The sequence below is a fragment of the Sorghum bicolor genome, chromosome 1 (genome assembly GCF_000003195.3).
Source record: "Sorghum bicolor cultivar BTx623 chromosome 1, Sorghum_bicolor_NCBIv3, whole genome shotgun sequence".
NCBI classification, from domain to species: domain Eukaryota; kingdom Viridiplantae; phylum Streptophyta; class Magnoliopsida; order Poales; family Poaceae; genus Sorghum; species Sorghum bicolor.
Window position 1 is genome coordinate 72,049,932 of NC_012870.2, and position 19,756 is coordinate 72,069,687.

General features: G+C 46.4%; 3 protein-coding genes across 3 annotated transcripts; 1 reads left to right on the top strand and 2 right to left on the bottom strand.

Annotated features, from left to right (window-relative positions):
- Positions 2,148 to 6,763, top strand: LOC8078874 (protein indeterminate-domain 16). Its single transcript, XM_021457085.1, has 3 exons — positions 2,148 to 2,704; positions 2,868 to 3,348; positions 5,828 to 6,763. Exons 1-3 carry the CDS (start codon positions 2,512 to 2,514, stop codon positions 6,531 to 6,533), a joined length of 1,380 nt encoding a protein of 459 aa, XP_021312760.1. The 5' UTR covers positions 2,148 to 2,511; the 3' UTR covers positions 6,534 to 6,763.
- LOC8056832 (probable NAD(P)H-dependent oxidoreductase 1) lies at positions 9,663 to 12,388 on the bottom strand. Its single transcript, XM_002468157.2, has 5 exons — positions 12,371 to 12,388; positions 11,755 to 12,273; positions 10,549 to 10,792; positions 10,235 to 10,414; positions 9,663 to 10,093 (listed from the first exon to the last, which is right to left on the bottom strand). The coding sequence occupies exons 2-5, from the start codon at positions 12,150 to 12,152 to the stop codon at positions 9,869 to 9,871; spliced, it is 1,047 nt and encodes a 348-aa protein (XP_002468202.1). The 5' UTR covers positions 12,153 to 12,273; positions 12,371 to 12,388; the 3' UTR covers positions 9,663 to 9,868.
- LOC8078875 (transmembrane 9 superfamily member 3) lies at positions 13,294 to 17,794 on the bottom strand. The gene is made up of 7 exons (XM_002468158.2): positions 17,423 to 17,794; positions 16,918 to 16,958; positions 16,241 to 16,826; positions 15,322 to 15,459; positions 15,047 to 15,203; positions 14,469 to 14,953; positions 13,294 to 13,894 (listed from the first exon to the last, which is right to left on the bottom strand). Exons 1-7 carry the CDS (start codon positions 17,581 to 17,583, stop codon positions 13,675 to 13,677), a joined length of 1,788 nt encoding a protein of 595 aa, XP_002468203.1. The 5' UTR covers positions 17,584 to 17,794; the 3' UTR covers positions 13,294 to 13,674.

Genomic DNA, 19,756 nt, shown 5'->3' on the forward strand with positions numbered 1-19,756 from the left:
CATATGAAATTTATCATTTTCATACGAATTTGCTTAGATTGAGTTTGCATCTCAACTTTTATGACAAATAGGTCAATAAATTTACTAGAAGCATAATGACATTTGAAAACCGATGGTGAATTGTTTCCGGCTTATAATAGAAAGCGTAAGCTAGGATAGCCTTGCTGCGAAAGAAGCACGAAATTTGTTGTGTGAAGTTCATTTGTATATATGAACACCCCACAATCGCTGCCAAAGAGCGTGTCTGCTAGCTAGCTCCAATGCATGCTGCGGCATTTATGTTATAAAAAAACAGTTTTGAAACTAATAGAGTAACGGTATTGTTAACTTCTTTGGACTTTAAAAACTTCACTTTAGACATCTTTTTTTTTCTAAATCATAATTTTGCATGACTATGGTTTTAAATCGTAGTCTTTTGCTAGGATGGTCCAGCTATGACTATTTTAGGTCAACCTCCTGCGGCGCTTGATAGAAGCACGTTGTATATATGATTAAACTCTTCTTCTTAATACAATAATACATAAATCTTTTGCGTATTCAAGAAAAAAAATACCATGGTAGCATATTACAACATCAAAACAAAGCCTATAAATTTTTGTACATTTTCCTCTTGATAGAAAACGTGTGATGTGCATGGCACAATCACGGGAAAATTGTGTGCATTGAGATTATTGAAAGTTTACAAATGGTACTAGCTAGTAGGTTGGTCTCAAATAAAGTAACTCTCATAGTGGTACCATATTGAACTTTTGATCATCGATTGCTTTGTGTATATTGAAGTTGAACATTTTTACGCGAATGGTATGCACAGCTTCGTGTCACGTAGAATTTTCAAGTAATTGTGGAATTTTGCTACATATACGTTTGCCAACGTGCGTATTATATTACTACTAGAAGTTATTGATCAAACTTGCTTGTGTCTTGAGGAATCGTTTTAATATAATGTCCAAAATGTCAGTCTTTTGTGATGGGAGGGATCAGTTCAAAGTCTAAAAGCAAGTAAAATTCTGCTAAAAAGAAGATGGACTGTTCGCCGCCGCCCCATGGTTTAGTTCCTCCTCCGGGAAAAGAATTCTAGCTCACTTTTCTCCCTCTTCGAATCTATGCGTACTATACACAGCTTCGCCAAAAGGGCATCTGCTTATGAATATTGTAAAGACCCAGCTAGCCGGATCGATTAGAAAAGACATGTGTGAGCAACTTACTCAAAACTGTTGATTAATGAGCAACACACATGCAGCCATCTTAGCAAAAAAAGTGGAAAGGAGCGAGGAAAAGCCAAGAGATCGGCAAACAAACTTTCATTTGGTGCGATGCAGGGATCGGGGTATGGAAAGATGTCAATGCCATCTCATTGTGCCTTAGTTTAGTCGTGAAGAGAAAAAGGGTTTTAGGGATCAAGCTAACAAGGGGCCGGCACTTGGGCGAAATGATCGCATGCATGTGTGAAGAATCTTCCTTCGTCACTACTACTAGTATATAGTGCCATGTTTTTTCAGCAAAGCAATCAGTACAAGTCATAAGGGTTGAGCTGTTCGTGCGCATAGTTTATACAGTATGTGATCCATGGGCAAAATTAGCTTTCTACCATTTGGTCAAGGCAATTAATTAAAGCAGGTTAGTTGAACATATATAAGTCATTATTTTTCCTTATTATTTTTGCATAGATATTTAAAACATAACCTTTTGCATTATTTGCATATATGATGTATAACGACACAACACTAAATAAAGACCACATGCAAGAGCATGAGGAGAAGTTTCCATGCATTATCTCACTGCCTAAACCATGTCTGCCCAAGAAGAAAGAAGGAAACTAAAAAGGGGAAAACAAAATGTTCTACTAGTAGTAGTAGACACTATAGGTAGCTTAGGTACCCGGCAGTTATCACGGACACATGGATGGATGCAAAGGATATGTGTGTACAGATTAAGCTAACCACCATAATCAATTGGTGTGACGAGGATCGATAGTAGGGAGAATAGTACTCGATCTCATGATCCCATCTGCTACCGATATGATCTCAAAGAGAAGCCCTAATTAAAACAAGCAAACAAAGGCTTGATAAAAGCTGCCTATCCAATGAGTATATGAGACACATTCCCCCTTCAAAAAAGGGGGGCCGGGGGCACACCCACACACCGATGCAGCAGCAGCGCACAAAAGCAAAGAGATATAGACAAAGCCCTTTGTTTCTCTCTTTCACCACCCCCTCTATCTCAAGCTAGCTATATATGATCCCCCCATGCCCCCAAAGCCTTTCCACACACAAACACAACCATATACGCACCTTAAGCTTTCCACCCCATAAAGCCTCCCTTGGCACCTCTATCCCACTAAGGAGCAAAAAGAGAACCAAGAGAGGCCGGGAAATTAAAGGAGCCAAGCAAGGCTGCCTGCTGGTAGTAGCTAGTGTGAGTAGTGAGACCTTAACTTAATTGCTTGGCCAGGGCATTCACTCATCTCATCAGCTAGCTAGCCCCTTAAAAGAAGCAAACACTCTAACGCTCATGGCACTACTGGTGAAGAGCCACCACCAAATGTTGGTCTCCTCCTCCACCTCCTCGTCGTCCCCTTCGGCGTCCCAGCAGCAGCGGCAGCCGCCGCCGGCGCATCCGCCGCCACCTCCTCCCTCCTCCTCCTGCCTCACCGACCAGCAGCCGTCCCCCGCCAAGCGCAAGAGGCGCCCTCCCGGCACGCCGGGTACGCGCGGGTTATACGTCGTTCGTTATTGGATATATAGACGCGTTTCTTTGATCCATCTTCTTGCATGCATGCATGATGTACTACTATCTATCATCAAGCAGGCGCGCACTTTGCTAATGCGTGCACCGTACTGACCCCTGCTTGCTTTGTATACGTGCAGACCCCGATGCAGAGGTGGTGGCGCTGTCGCCGCGGACGCTGCTGGAGTCGGACCGGTACGTGTGCGAGATCTGCGGGCAGGGGTTCCAGCGCGAGCAGAACCTGCAGATGCACCGGCGGCGGCACAAGGTGCCGTGGCGGCTCGTGAAGCGGGCGCCGCCGCCTGCTGCTGCTGGCGGCGAGGACGGTGCAGCAGGTGGCGGTGGCGGCGCTAATAGCAGCAGCACGGCGGGAGGCGGCGGCGCCCCCCGGAAGCGCGTGTTCGTGTGCCCGGAGCCGAGCTGCCTCCACCACGACCCCGCCCACGCGCTGGGCGACCTGGTGGGCATCAAGAAGCACTTCCGGCGCAAGCACGGCGGGCGGCGGCAGTGGGTGTGCGCCCGCTGCGCCAAGGGATACGCCGTGCAGTCCGACTACAAGGCACACCTCAAGACCTGCGGCACCCGCGGCCATTCCTGCGACTGTGGCCGCGTCTTCTCAAGGTATATATCCACACAGTACATCCTCCGATCGATCCTTTCCACTTAATTAATTAATGACGTGTATATGTATATGTATATATATATATATATATATATATATATATATGCTCCCAGGATCGTAGTATAGCTAGTATGTAGTAGAACTGTCGTAGAAGATTAGTACTCGATCGATCGCGCACACGCGTATATATACATACGTGCATGCGCACGTACGAAACCACGCACGAACACCCGGTGGTGGTGGTCCAAATGATCTGCCGCTTCGATCGATCGTTCCGGTGGGATCGGAGATGGACAGGCTTGCATGGAGATAAGACAAAAGCTTGGTGCCGGCAGGCCGGCTTGCGAGTAGGGCCCTGGGTGCCTGGATGCCTGTGTCATGAGCAGGGCAGCCGACACCAATTAATTAGGGTCTGATCCCTTGTTTAGCGATAGCAAGCTGACCACGCATCATATACTAGTGGTTGCATGCGTACGGACATTGGTGGGGCTATGATTTGCTTGCATGCTATTGCTAGCTAATCATAATCATGATATCTATCCATCTATCTATCGAGCTCAGCTACCGAATATATAGCTGATGACGATCGAGTGGGTTCCATAGTATCTAATATCCACTACTAATAAGTGATGAGGAGGAAGAAATGACATCTTTATTTTCTTTTGCCAAGAACACAAAAAAAAAGGCAGATCATATCGATGGTGGCACTGCAAATGTGCACAGTGCAGTGGGATATGATCGTTTCGGTGGCGGGTTGCGGTAGGACCGAAAATTCCAACGCGACGGGGCGACAGCGATGCCGCATCCACCAGGAACTGTCTTGGCGCATGCGTTTTTCTTTCTCCCCACTGTGCTAGCTCACGGAAACTCAAGAGAGAATCTGACATGCATCCATCAATCCATTGCATGCATGCTATTTAGTTTCACTGTTATCCTTAACGACCTTAATGAAATGATGTGCATACTTGAGTTATTTAGCCCTTTCGTTCTAAATTATAAGTTGTTCTATTCTTTCGAGGTACATAATTTGGTTACACATCTGCATATATATTATTATTATGTTTAAATATATAATAAATTTATGTATCTAGCAAAATTAGAATGACTTATAATTTAAAATAAAAATTTTATCATTATTATAGTTGTGCATGCAAACTTGACAAGTGAAAACTTAAAAAAAAAACTTGACATGCATGCCTACATACTTATATGCCTGCACTCGGAGCACATAATTTTGCAAAATGTGAACAGTAGCACTTTCGTTTGTATTTGATAAATATTGTCCAATCATAGGCTAAGTAGGTTTCAAAAGATTTGTCTCACAAATTACATATAAACTGTGTAATTAGTTATCTTTTTTACCTATATTTAATGTTTCATACCTGTGCCGTAAGATTTGATGTGACAGAAAATCTGAAAAATTTTGCAAAATATTTTGGGAACTAAACAAGGCCTTAATTTGACCATATGTGCTCAGGTGAACATGTACTCTCTTCTAATGGAGTTGGGAACTGATGACCAGACTAGCCACACCAGCTGAGCATTCAGCGAGTGGCCGTCAAAGGCTCTCTAGTAGAGACAAGCTGCTCCATTCCTCGGACCCCCTGGGTCTGATCCACCAAAGTACAGGCGACACCCACACACACACACGAGCACCAGTGCACCACGCACCACGGCCGCCGCGCTGCGCTGCGCTGCGCCCATGTGCTCTGCTCCGTCCGCCTCCTTTTCCTACAAAACAACAACAACATCGGCATGGCCTAACACCTTTAATAATTGGCGTTGGCAGCCACACTCTCTTGTCACTGACCAGCGCATAGATATACCACCGCCCGGATATATGCCTCTTTCGATCTCCATGCATATGCATGGGACCTCACACACAACTTGCACCCCACATGCATGTCATCGCTCATCTAGCTGATATCATCCTTGTTACGTAGCTGCTTCGTTCCATGTTACAATCAGCTGCTAAGTATATGGCATCCAAAAAAATACTGACGAAATTATAATGTTGCATGTATATATAAAAATACATGTAGCTAGCGCCACACAGAGCATAGCCATGTATTGTAGCTGTCGGTCCCCTGAACTGAATCGATGCTTCGAGTGGAAGCCAATCATATTGCCGCTCGCTCAGCTAGATTGTTTTTGGATCGGCACGCACCGGTCGGTCTCATCTAGGCTCTCGCGCGCCGCGAGTCAGCGTGCAGGCGATCAGCCAATCATGCATGCACGCCGTGCGGTCTCTTTCCTCTCACGCGCGCCCGCCCAGGAAGGCACCTAGCGTCGCGGTGGCGGTGCAAAGGGGCTTTGCCATCTCGCGCACGCATGTGCGATCCCCTGCTCGTGATTGTGACAGCGAACGCACAGCCTCTACAATCACCGTGTGCGGTGCGGGCGATTAAAGTTGGGTGGTTACGTTAGTGAGGAGCTGATAATGATGGATAATCAATAATGTGCTTTTATTCGGTGCAGGGTGGAGAGCTTCATCGAGCACCAGGACGCGTGCAACTCCAGCCGGATGCGCGGCGAGGCGGCGGCGGTGGTGGCCGTGCCGCCGTCGGCGCTCCCAGTCATCCGTCCGGCCGTCCCGCGGCATCCGGCCACGGTAGCACCGCCGCCACCGGAGCTCCAGCTCCTCCCCGCCTCCTCCGCGGCGGCATCGTCATCAGCGCCACCGCTGACTAGCACCTCCCTGTCCACCACCACAACCGCGTCCCAGAAACAAGAAGAACGACCACACGCGGCGGCGACGACGACGAAGCTGCAGCTCTCCATCGGCCCCATCGTCACGGCGACGGGCGCCGACGCTGCTGCCGTCGTCGGCGAGGATGAGGAGGACTCCGAGGCGGAGGAGCTGCGGCGCGCGATGGAGGAGAAGGCCGCGGCGGACGCGGCGCGGGAGCGGGCGCGAGGGGAGGCCGCGGCGGCGGAGCGCGCGCTCGACGAGGCCCGCCGCGCCAGGCAGCGCGCCCGGGCCGACCTCGAGAAGGCGTTCGCGCTGCGGGACCACGCCGCGCTCCTGCTCGCGCAGGTCACCTGCCACGCGTGCCGCCAGCGCTCGCTCGCTGTGGCGGCCGTCGTCAGGGGCGGCGGCGGCGGCGGCGAGGGACACGCCGGCCCCGCGATGGCCTGCGACTCTATCAGAGGAGGCGGGGGCTTTGGAGCAGCAGGCATCTAGCTCCACCACTCGTGCATGCCATGCACAGCGCGGCTGGAGATTGTGTATGTAGAGCTAGCTAAGCTAATTCGTATGTAGGCCGGCCGGCCGGCCTTGTGTCGATCGTGTCTTGTAGCCATTACTGCATGCATGCAATGCAACCACGCACCCGCTTGGTTTTTAGGGTGCTACAACTTGCAACTTTGGCCTCGTAAAGGTATGAATGAGATCATGCACGTCAAAAGACTCAAGTGTCTACGAGATTCCACTCCATTTTGTCATCTTCGGAAAGCAAGGCTTCTACAACAACAACAACAACACCCACCCCCCTCCCCCCCCCCCACACCCCCACCCCCAACCAAACACAGTAGATTCATTTAAATACATACATAAATATTGGTATTTATAGCATAAGAAATATCAAGTTCACCCATTTTTATTAAATGATGAATTTGTTAAGAAGGTGTTTTTTAAGTTCTTCAAATCTTCAAACATATAATTATGTACACATTTGTCTGGCTTCCCTTAATCAAAATTGCTGGTTCTAGACTTCTATGCATGATGCATCTCTTCCTTGCTTGTGATTCCCATCCATATATTGCACTTCTTTGCCTCTCCACACTACACCGCCATCTGTCAGCTATATGCTCAAGGATTCTAGTGACGCAAGCACTAAACCAGCTAGTAGCAGGATTTCACCAACTTACAATTTGGCATGTACTAAGTGTTGTGTCTCTAGACAGCATACATATAGTTGCACAACAAAAAACTATGTACCTAGAAAAGTCAAAACAACCTAAAAATTAATAATGAGGAGTAAAACTATTGCATCTAGAAAATCAAAACCAAAATGACCTACGTATGGAATGGAGAGAGTAGTACATCACATATTGGACTGAATTTATAGTACAATACATGAGTGTGGTCCTTCAACTTTGTTACGAGATGTTATTCAAGTTTGTGAACTCTCTCAAAATTCAATTTTCATGTCCCTCAACATGTCTTGTGGTATCATTTGGGTCACGTTTTTTACTCTCTCAAAAGGCCAATTTCAAAGTCCGCAATTGTCTTCCCTAAACATGGCATAGCATGTCATACAGGTCTAGTCCCATCCCACTATGTGCCTCCACGTCACATGCCATGGTATATTCCTCATGGCTCCCACACAAAGGTAGTGTCATAGGTCAGCCTCTACCGCTCCATCGATCTCCATGCTCCCCACTACCCAGTCTCTCCTTCTACTTCAGTAGGCCGATAAAATTGACCTCCCTTTCAAATCATTGTGGGAGACCGCCAAATCAGAGTTCGAGTGACTATCAGCGTTGAGTACACCACTGTGAGATGTCACTTGGATAGAGAGTGTGTATAGTGGAAAGATCCCACTCATGACAATAGAGAAAAACTTGGGTGGAAGGTTCTTGGCTACGAGATCGATCTACTTGGTGGTGGTCTAATACAAGATTTATTCTTGACTTGGGCAAGAACTCTCAAGAAAAGTAGTCATTTTACTTCCTATTTCGCCTAGGGAGCATTAGTTCAGCCTTACCGCCTCAACAACTAGGGATTTCACAACATTCAAGGTGAAGGGCGATGAAGGCAGTAATGATGTCATCCTAGAGTCCATATCCTCTGCTTCCATATACAACAATCAGATCATGCTGCCTATACATCCATATAGATGTGTGTATGTTAGACCTTGACCACTCTTCCAAGTTGTCCCGCTGTTGTTTTCCCCCTTCGATCTATAACTGATCTTTTTTTTATAAAGAACAAACTAGCTATTTGTAAGTATAATGGTCCAATGTCCTAGGATTCGTTCTCGACAAAGAAGAGACCAAAAACACGAATGATTTCACAGAATCATAATCTAAACTTTTGTAGTTTTGTTAGATGAAATGACAATGCATCACTTTATGGCAAAGCTCAAAGAATAATCCATCTAGAATTTATGAGAATTAGAAGTACTAAATATGCGGAGCAAAGAACCTCAGATTGGATAGCTAGGCCCCCGATACTGTACTGGACCGGGTGTAGCAGGTTGCACTGCCTGCTACTCGTCGGCTTGGCATCAGTGCTTGTGCTTCCGTCCCTGCAAAAGTGGGCATTGCAACAGCAGGATGATGGCCTCCCGCCTCCCGCCACACTTTAGCAAAAGGGACCAAAAAACGCCTTTACTCCTGGCCTGCGTTCTTCACGTGTAGTACAGCTTTTTACCGCACGGTCAGTCGGTCACGCCAGGGCCATCCATTTCATCCGGCGCTGAATGCTCTGTGAAAAAACACAATGCTGGCCATGGTCCTTTTTACTGCAGAGAATATGCTCTCTCTTTCTCGCCTGGGGACCTGCGCGCTTAAGCTTTACTGCCATGGTTACTACACAAATTCTCATACGTTTTTCCTTGGCAACATTGTAAACCGGAGTACAATTCGTTCGATCTTTTCTCCATGATCATAATCCAGGTTAAAAAAGCGATGTTACCCTGATAAGATTGGCAATGCTGTTTGACCAAGCTAGAAAGCAAATATTCCCTAGACTAGACAACGTCCTAGCACGCTGCAAGCATCTAGACATGCTTGGCGATGCTCGGCGATATAGTAGCAGTTCCATAAAGAGATGGCGCAATGATACCCTCGCGGCCTTGCAAACTTGCTTTTGTTTTTTCTCGGATTCTTTTTTTTTTTATGTTTCTTTGGTTGCACCAATGTAAGCAAGCACGCAAGCCTGAACTCTGAAGCACAGACATCTGGTCCTGCAACGAGCAGGAGCAGCGACACCAAGGCCCCCTTGCCTGGCGAGCCAAAGCTGAAAGCTAGGCCCTGTGCCCTGGGCCGGCCGGCCCACGGCGGCTTCAATTCCCGGCCGTGAGGTCGCTACTCATGATGAGCCGCCGTGGCCCGTGGCTGATCAAAGTGTGAAGTGATCAGCGCGTGCGAGAGCATCAAGCAGGTCGCGGAGACGCCGGGGAAGCGGCGGTCGTCAACGGGGACACCGAGTGGCCGACGGCGAAGCGAAGCCGCAGGTCGCAAGTGCGAGCGCACTTTTTTTTTTTTTGCGGCATTCGGTTCTTCGAGAGGGACAACTACAGGTTTCGTGTGCCTTGTGCTAGCTATTGCTAGTTCGGTCGGTTTAATTTTCCTGGCGCTAGGGTGGTTACACTAACCCGAAATCCTTTTAGTTTATTTCACGCACAGCTGAGCATCATCATTTTTGTTGCAGATGGAAAGGACATAATTAAAAAGACCATTATTGAGCACGAACGAGCCACTCCTTGTGACTTGTGATGACGGGGAGCTCCGCTCCTCTCGGTCCGTCGTCATGCATGGCGCAGCTAGCCTGCAGGCAGAACGGACGTTGACTTATATCTCGCCGTCCCAGAGCTCCTCGAGGGACTTGTAGGGCCCGTGCTCGGAGACGTAGCGGCGGCCCTGGTTGATCTTCCTCTGGGGGATCTTGCTGATGCGCTGCCTCTCCTCCTCCGTCAGCTCCCAGCCCACGATGTCCAGGTTCTCCTTCATCCGCCCTTCGTCGAAGCTCTTCACGATCAGGCAGTCGCCCTGCTCGTACACCCACCTCAGGCACACCTGTTTTTCCATCCATCCATCCATCCATCGTGCAAAGCATGTCAGAGAGTGTCCATAGAGAGCATTCTGTCAGTACTTATATAATACTTCCGTTTATTAGGTTGTCAATTAACAAGAGGTAGAGGAGGATGCTGTGCGTGCCTGTGCCACGGTTTTGCCCTTGGACTTGGCGATCTCGTGCAGGACACCAGAGTCCATCACCGAGTCGCTGCCCCAGTGCGTGCCCTTGGCGCCCAGGGGCGAGTAGGCGCATAGCTGGATGCCTTTCTCCCGGCAGAACTCCCTCAGCTTATGCTGCTGCCACACTGGGTTGATCTCAACCTGTCATTATATATTTATTATATTATTACCCCCAGAGATAAACTTGCCAATGGTCTGCATCGGTCCATGCTGAATTTACAACGAAAAAGACGGCGAGAGTCGGCTGAGAGTAATAAGTGGAGGACCGGGCGGACCTGATTGACGAGGGGAGGGATGGTGGCGAAGGACAGCAGGGTGTCGAGCTTCTTGCAGGAGAAGTTGCAGACGCCGATGGCCTTGGCGAGGCCCAGGCGGTGGCACTCCTCCATGGCCTCCCACACGGATCGCATGTCGAACGGCTCGAAGTCCTCGGGCGTGAAGGGGGCCGTGTACCTCCCGGCCTTCATGGTCACGGGCCAGTGGACCATGTACAGATCCACGTACTCCATCTGGAGATTGCTGCATTTGGATGGTTGCGCGAATGGAGATATAATACCTCGGTCAGGCACTCAGGCAGGCCTAAAACCAAAACCAACCGCACATTGCTAGCTAGGAGGTCCAGTTAGCCAATTATTATTTTTTCTTTTTTGTTTTCACTCATCTCCACGTAGGCTGACGATTTGGTTGCGTTGTTAGGGACGCATGGTACTCCGATGTACGTCTTTAAAAAGATTCTCAAAAAAAAAAGAGAGTCATTGATTTGCTATGAAAGAAAAATACTTTCGTAGATTACAAGTGAATGGGACCAATAGCACCGTCAAATACGACAATCCACCCAACTGTACTGAAATCAATTCTTAGGTAGCAGGCTATAGGCATTTAGCTACAAGGTTCTCCTAAAGCTAAAACCGAGCTAAAAGAGCTAAATTGAACATGAGTACAAATAGCAGTACACAATATAAAACAGCTATAGCCGACTATTTATTACTTTGGTTACTGCTAACATAATACTATTACAACAATTCAAGCAGGAAGGCACTAAAAACAGCCAAAAAAAAAAAGAACCACTAAATTCATGTCATACAGCAGAGTAAATAGATTTCGTTTGGTTACTGCTAACACTAAATAGTAGTATTTTTCCTATATAAATTTAAAGTTGTTTGGGAGTACTAATCACTGACTACACTTAAATCACCAACTATACTTATCCCCGGCTTGTCCATATGTAGTACAGAATGTGATAAAGAAGGGACTGTCGCGTATGCTGCGGCCTAGAAACGACGATTATCGAGGGCAACGTTTAAACTAGAAACAGAGTCCCACTTCCTTTCCCAAATCTGAATCAAACCCAAGCATACCATTCACGATCCATGTCCATCCGTGCACGAATCAAGCAGCATGTAAATCTCAGACGCGGCAATCGCGGCAGCGAAATCCAAGCCCGAGGCAGAATAAGGAAGAAGAGGAAGCAGCGCACGCACCTGAGCGTCCGGCGGAGCGCCGGGAGCACCCTGTCCGGGTGCGCGTCGGCGCACCAGACCTTGGACGTGATGAAGAGCTCCTCGCGGGAGGCGACGACCCCCGCACGCACGGCCTCGGCGGCGGCCTCCCCGATGGGCGCCTCGGTGGCGTAGTGCGCGGCCGTGTCGAAGTGGCGGTAGCCGAGCTGGATGGCGCGGAGCACCGCGGCGCGGACGGGGTCCGGCCGCGGGCCCTGCACCGCCGTGCCCAGCCCGATGCGCGGCAGGCCGCACGGAGCTCGCCCGGGCGCGCTCATGGTCCCCAGTTCCCCCCTTCCCCCCACCCTCGCGGCGCGGTGTCGACACCTGCGGGGCTCGGACTGACTTGACTTGTGTTGTGTTGGGCTACTACCACACATGCGGTGGGCACGGCAGATATATACTCGCGGGCACGGCTGGGGAGGGGGGACCTGGTGGGTCTGGGCTGGCGTCGCCGGCAACGGTCAGTCGGTCACGCGACCTCCGTCCACCTCGCCGGACCTTCATGGAAGCCGTGACGGATCAGTACAAAATACTCCGTGCAGGTTTGGTGCAGAAGGGAAAAAGAGACAGCGACGGTCACCACTCGGGCACTCACCACCGGGAGAGGCGCAGATCATGCCACCATGCGGTTTTGTTGTATCGCTCAGACCTGAGAGACTGGGCAAGTTCATGCCGTCCGTCCCCGCGCCCCCGCGCTGCGTCAGCGTCGCCGAGTATATCATCTCGTAAGCACGCCGCACCGCATGCGACATATCACTCGCCGCTCCGGCATAGATAGAAACTTTTTTTTTTTACAACAATCCGTGAATCCGATAGGAACCTTGGTTGTGTCCCCAGGCTGCCTGGCCAAGCACGTCCGATTTCAGTCGCCTGCGACTGTGATTGTTGCCTGGTTGGCGAGCTGTCTGTCAGGGTGCGATCTCGGTGAGCTGCAAACAGGCCATGTTTAAGTTTTGCAAAAAATTTCAGCATCAAATCTTACAGCAGATGCATAGAAAATTAAATATAGATTAAAAAATAACTAATTATATAGCTTGTCTATAATTTGTGAGACAAATCTTTTAATCTTAACTACTCTATAATTAGACAATATTTATCAAATACAAATAAAATGCTACAGTGTTCACTAAACAAGTCCCAAGCCCCCGGAGGGACAAACAAGCCCGGTTGTACAAAGTACCTAGTACCGCGTAGCGACTAGCAACTAGCGAAGCCTCAACCAGAGTTGCGTTGCAACTTGCAAGGTTTGCGGCTGCACCGTTTTGCCAAGCGAATCGGCTACTTCGCACTCACCGCTCATGTTCTCGCTTTTAGGGGCCGGCCGGCTTACGGAAAGATGAGCAGGCGGTAGGTACCATTTTTTTTAAAATAAAAGGAACCAATCAAAAGGTTTATAAGGTGTTCGATCCACAATCCTGAGAAAGCATCACTGAAAGCAATATGCAAATACGCGACAGGAGTACCGAAAGTCTGGGGGTGTATATCAACACTCCACAATGAACAAGAAAATGATACACGTACAAATGGACGTGCCTCAGGCATCGTCTCTACACTTCTATTATTATTATATGCTTTAGAGAATATATATGACAACATAACATGGGTATTCCACAGATATTCAGCATGTCACGGTTCCAACAAAAGTTATAGTACTGTCTGACGTCACTAGGAGATAATACATAGGACGAAGGAAAAGACGATTTTTATCACAGCAGTCACAAAAACAGAACAAATTTATAGGTTCATTACCTGTTCCTATAAATAATGGCCTAATCTGAAACATGGCAATCTCTAGCTGCTCCTGTTGCACGCGAGAGCTAACCTTTTCTATATTTGAGACTTCTCAGTGGGCACCAAAAACGGGTACAACTCTGCTGCTCTTCATCTTCCAACAACCGCTCACTCACACTTGATAGATTTGTATATGTGGCGGACAAAGAACAAGGCCGCACGGAAGCCCACCATCCCAAGCATCAAGAAGAATGCATAGCAGATGCAGGCCATGTAGCCAAAGAAGAAAGATGTCTGCATGAAGCCAGACATGTCTGATCGCGCATAGTAGTAGTACAGGCAGTAGCCGTACACGAAAAATCCAGTTGATCCTCCGCATAGGAATGACCTGCAGCACAAAACAAATCAGTGCTCCATTTGATACAAAATGTTAAAAGGGGCAGGATACTTGTTTGATCAACCATTTTGTGTTTTAAAAGCAATCTACACTCTACACACATAATATCACACAGTTGAATTCAGTGCTACAATAGATTTCAGCAGCTGACTTCTTATGTCATTCAGATAATAGATGCTCTGCGTGACATTTTGCTTAACTACCTCCAGTGACATTTGTTGAAGGGAGAATTAATCAGGAATCCTATTAGTGTGGCAAAAAGATAAACCGGCCACAAGAATTGCTTCTAGGCTCTCAACAAGTTGAAGTAGGTTATAGTGATATAATAGACTCGGTAAAATATATATCTGCTACTCAATCAATAAAATTCAGATAAACCGGCCACAAGAATTACTTCTAGGCTTGTAGTAGGGTACAGTGATATAATAGACTTAGTAAAGTAATATAATCTGCTACTCGATTGATAAATCCTTTTCCATGTTAACTATTTTCTAAGAGCACCACTGCACCAGCACACTGACGTAAGTATTCATTCAAAAGCAAGATTTAAAGGAAAATAGCATACCTCCACCACCACTCATGGTCCTCAGCAGCAAGCTGGAAGTATGTCAGTGCAACAGTGATGAATGCAGTGACAATAAGGAGGATGATGAAGACAATAAACAGAATGCTGTAGATTGTGTAAATCCTGTGGCCCCAGACACTAGCAAAGATGTAGTATAGCTCGATGTATATGGCACTGAAAGGCAAAAACCCGGCCATTGCCATCTGTGGAACAGTTCTCCTGTACCAGGGAAGCGGAGGAATTTCCCTGGGGTATTTTGTGGTACGGCAAGGAGCTTGGAATTCACTTTTGCTGTTTTTGCCAGCAATACCTCCCAAAACAAGCAAAGGAAATGTGACCAAGGTCCAGATGAGCACAATGACACAGATAGTGCCAAAGGGCAATGCTGCTGTTGCACTATAAGCAATAGCAACAGTGTTCAAGAAGCAAAATGTCAGGAAGAGAGGTCCACAGAACAGGCATCCTGTCAATAGCAAGTTCCTCACCTGAAGATGGAGGCAAAATGCAACATTACTACCATTAAAAAACAAGTATTTCAATTTGGTCACATACATATATAAGGTAAAGGCAGTACATACCCAGTTTGTCCCCTCCAGCTGACAATAGAAAGAGGTAGCAACGTATCCAGCAATTCCTGAAGTGAGTGCATAGATGACAACCAATGCAGTAAATAGTGCACCACGGTTGTAGGGGTAGAATACTCCAACAAGTGCAAGAAGAAATATAAAGGTTGTGCTGTAGAGATGCCACAGAAAAGATTGTTAGATATCTTCTTGTCAAAACAATGAGCTGGAGGAATCACTTCAGCCCTGCAAATATTATAAAGAGAGAGAAAATAGCCACAGTAATTTACAGGGCAAATAGTTGAGTTCCTGTGCCAAGAGCAGCAGAAAATAGTGACTTATTCTTTGGGAACCGGAAGACATCACCATGGATATACTTCCATCCAGACTCTTCCTGGTCATCAGCTGCTTCCTCATCATGAGCATACCTTCAAGTGAAAATGTACAGTCTAACATAAACATACAGGTGTATATATATGCAACTGAAATTAAATAAACATACAGATGTTCATGCAACTGAATTATATCATGATAAGTTGCTAACACATTTTGTGCACTATCGCTGAATAACATGATTTAAACAGGAGAAAAGGGATAGGTTCAACATACTTTCTTGGTGGGTCATCATTTGTTTCAAACCAAGCATTTTCTTATTGTAATATGAATTGACATGATTAGATGACATCATTCAAAAAGACCTATGAGTAACTTAAAATAGGCCAATGCTTCATTTTGATAAATGGGAGATACTAGTTCGTTGAAGAATATTCAACTAAGATAAAATCAGTTCCACCCAAAAAAATACTAATTACTTAATGCATAATATAAATTACCAACATATATACAGGCACATGAGTAGAGGTATAATATAAGGAAAACAATTTCTCCAGTCCAAAACATATAGAGATGAAATATTATTTGGTTGGATGTGCTATACATGAAGTTAGCAGAATATATTGAAAGAAACAGATGTCGAAAAGTACTGTAGTAGTTCAAATAGGAGTATATCACAAAAACACGAACACGTCGGACCTGACTTCAGGTAATAGAAAATAAATCATAGGGCAATTATGTTTTTTCTATTTAAGGCAACAATTGAATGGAAATGGAATTTTTTGTAGTGTGTTACTGTTTATGATAGAAATGGTTATCGTCAACAAGAATGCAATTACTCATATTCAGAGACAAATGAAGATGGGAGGCCCTTACTTGACAAAATCATTCTTCAATACTCGCATGAGGATTGTTGCAAGGAACCCTGTGAGGAGGAGGACAGTAACACAAGAGTTTATAATTGAGAACCAATGAACCTCCAGGTGGTGTGGCATGTTGGAGGAGCTGGAATACTTCTCCATCCTCTTCTCGAATGGTGTTGGTGTTTCCTTCCACTTGACTGAGTACAGGAATTCCACATTGGTCTCCTTATCCTCCGTCAGGTCAACCAATGCACTCTGATCAGTGTGCACATTGATTTCGATCACCCGGTCGTTGTTGTATAGGATATCAAAGATGATGTGCCTGTACAGGTAGTATTTCCACTCGCTCGGATCAGCCTTGCCTCCCTTCTCAACTTTACCAATGAACCCCCACAATGGGAGATCATCATAGTACATCTGGAAGTAGTAGTCCTTTGCCACTGCATTCCGGAACTTCACTACATCCTCTACGGTAAGCTTCTTTGAGCAAACTGCCTTGGACTCAACTTCTAAACGGAAATCAAGCTTGTAAGGCGCATCAACTAACCGATCCCCATTGAGGACCTCACCAAGGGCCTCACTCTTCTCCCTCACTTTCTCTGCAGTGGATACAGTCGATTAGCATACTACAGGTTTTAATCATTGCTAGTTCGGTAATGAGCAAAAGACTTGAAATTAACACAAACTGACCAGGAGAGCAGAAAGGCAGGTCGAAGTAACGATATGTCTCACTGCAAGGAAAAGCAACCATGTAAGAACGGCAAACCCCTCAGCTGTATAACCTATATTAGCCTGTACGAGTACTGTTCTCCATTACCACAGATCCAACGCCTAACAGTAACAGATTCACAGCTCGAAGAAATTATTTTCAATGCAGACCAGCTGTAAAATTCATAATTTGGCACTATACCTATACAGGCCCAATAGGAAGCAAATTAAACCCTCCGAGAAGGTCCTAATAAGGTTACTGAATCAATTGCAATTCCATTCGCTCCCTATTACAGGAGCCCGGTTTTGTCTCCTAGATCTCGGAAACCTGTCGGCGTTGACCGAAGTGGCACAAACCCCACCCGAACATTTGCCCACGAGATCGCGCAGGAATAATCCGCACATCCCACGAATCCAACGGATCCGATCCCTCCCCAGCACCCACGAACCACTCGTCACGACAGGGATCTGAAGGGCGAGGCCTCACCTGGGATTGTGGAAGGGGCCGACCTTGTTGGCGTAGAGCGGGACGGGCTCGTTCATCTTGTACCGGTGGTCGGAGCCGTCGGCCGCCACGCCGCCGGCCGCCGCGAGGGCGAGGAGGACGAGGAGCGCTGCGGCCGCGGCCGGGGCCGGCGAGGCCGCCATCGCTCTCGTCGGGCGGCGTTGACGAGAGAGGCGGGCGAGGGTTTGGGGGGTGGGAGGAGGGACGCGGACAAGGGGACGCAGGCGCGGGCGGAGAGATCTGAGCGAGCGAGGCCCTGAGGGTGGATTGCGAGTGGCGCTTTGCTTGCTGCTTAATAGAGACGGACAGGGGAGAGGGGATGGAGGGAGGGGGAGATCTGGAGGAGTGGCGTGGCCTGGGTCGGGGTCGGGGCCGGGGCGGGTTGGCCTGGACTCCTCGAATGGCGTTTTCAGGTCGGGTGGTGGAAGGTGGCGACGGAGCGTGATGGTATTGGTCCGCGAGCGAACCCACGTCTTTGGTGCGTCCGTCGGTTTGACACCATCAAGCGGCCGGTTGAGTCCAACTCAAGTTTCTGCGCGCCTTTTTCCCCGTTTCAGATCCTATGAGATACTAGTTGTCCTGAGACGAACAAAAAAAATTCAGACACACATCCATTATTGCCGAAAAAAGTTGCTACCTATTTGGCAAAAAAAAAGTTGCTACCTACTGTACGTATCTTAAGTCAAACTTTTGTAAATTTTAACTGGATTCATAGTTTTCTGGTCATATGATTTCCAGAAGGGCGTCTAATCAGAAGGCTGGTTTGCTACCTTACTGGTAGCTCTAGATCCGTTAATAACAGAGTTAATGCGCATTGAGATTTGAGCTAAGGTCCACTCCCAGACCAATAATAAGAAGATGCTAAGATCTGAGTACTGTATCTATATTAAGGTGAGCTCTCAGTTTATATGTCATTTCGTGGATGTTAGAGTCGGACTTTATAATCTTTGACCAATATTTATCTAATATTGTTTTATTGTAATATAATTTTTTGCGAGTCGAACTCAAACACTCACAGCGCACGTAGATTCATGTCTATGAACGCACGTATGTAAACTTAATCTCTATGAATATCTTCGAAGACTGGGCAGTTAAATTCTCAAGGTTGACAGAGTCATCATAGGTGTCTCGTTGTCGATGAGAACCCTATCCCAGCCTATTTGCTTAAGCTTATGTACTGAATCTACCTGACATTTAGCAGTGTTTTTCTCTCAACAAATCAGCGAACAATACTTTCAGCCATGACTAAACAGGCTAGACCGGCAAATCCTAAAGATTAACAAAGTCACCATAGACACCCAGGGGAGTCGAACTCATAACATGAGTTGCTACTAAGACTCTTGTAACCACTAGGCTACATGCTCCTTCGCTATTGTAGTACGAGTATAAATTTGACACTATTAGATTTATAATGAAATATGCTATCCAATAATTATCGTCCTTTTTACAGCACTAAGCAAAGGAAATGAATTTTTCTCTCACAACAAATCAACAGCAACCAAAATTCATCAAAACGAACATGGACGCCTTATAAACTTAACCAAAGGAAGTATAGCAGGAGTGGAACAGATTGGATATGTACTACGAATAGATTTAGTTATTTATATATTGAATAAGATATGAATGGATATCGATATCATATATAGTTTAAGTACCTTGAAATGACGCTTGAACTTATCGGTAAAAGAATAATCTCTTTCTCTCACAACAGTATCAGCAACAGCAGCTGAATTTCAGCGAGCCAAACAGCGTGAATTCGTATATTTTACGGATATGGTACATTTCATATAGGTATTGAAGCCCGTTGGTTGATCAGTGAGAAAATATCCATACTGTTTACACCTCTAGGATATAGTTTTTACCTGGACAAAGCTATACAATTTATTGGTGTTTGATCACTTGGATAGCATCCTATATACAGTTATACTACGAATGTGCTTTGCGCTGCATAGCGGAGCTGGTGTACAATGTGAGGCTGGCTTTGAGATAAGGGCTAGACAAAATAAAGACTTGCAAGTAACCAAACATGAGTAAACTACATCATAAGGCCAAGACAAATAGTTGTGCAGATTAGAGACTTTATGCAACATAACTTAATACAACAAACATATACAGTGCCTTTGTATTAGTTGTCCTATATAGACAAGTCACACCTAATAAATTTATGTTCATTTGTTTATATTTTATTATTGCATAGTCACTTTATATGTTCTATTAAATGTTTCATGTTTCTAGTAAAAGTAGAGGATGTTAAAATATTTTATTGTGTCATCAGTTGTATCTTTCTACACGTGTAGTTACTCTTATCTTCAATAA

Coding starts and splice junctions, on each gene's coding strand:
- LOC8056832 (XM_002468157.2), bottom strand. CDS start 12,152: ATGTGTGGTAGTAGCCCAACACAACACAAGTCAAGTCAGTCCGAGCCC. Junction 10,793..11,754: donor GCGCTCCGCCGGACGCTCAG/GTGCGTGCGCTG, acceptor ATCCAAATGCAG/CAATCTCCAGATGGAGTACG. Junction 10,094..10,234: donor AGGGCAAAACCGTGGCACAG/GCACGCACAGCA, acceptor ATGGAAAAACAG/GTGTGCCTGAGGTGGGTGTA.
- LOC8078875 (XM_002468158.2), bottom strand. CDS start 17,583: ATGGCGGCCTCGCCGGCCCCGGCCGCGGCCGCAGCGCTCCTCGTCCTC. Junction 16,959..17,422: donor GGCCCCTTCCACAATCCCAG/GTGAGGCCTCGC, acceptor TTTTCCTTGCAG/TGAGACATATCGTTACTTCG. Junction 16,827..16,917: donor CCTGCCTTTCTGCTCTCCTG/GTCAGTTTGTGT, acceptor TATCCACTGCAG/AGAAAGTGAGGGAGAAGAGT.
- LOC8078874 (XM_021457085.1), top strand. CDS start 2,512: ATGGCACTACTGGTGAAGAGCCACCACCAAATGTTGGTCTCCTCCTCC. Junction 2,705..2,867: donor GCGCCCTCCCGGCACGCCGG/GTACGCGCGGGT, acceptor GTATACGTGCAG/ACCCCGATGCAGAGGTGGTG. Junction 3,349..5,827: donor TGTGGCCGCGTCTTCTCAAG/GTATATATCCAC, acceptor TATTCGGTGCAG/GGTGGAGAGCTTCATCGAGC.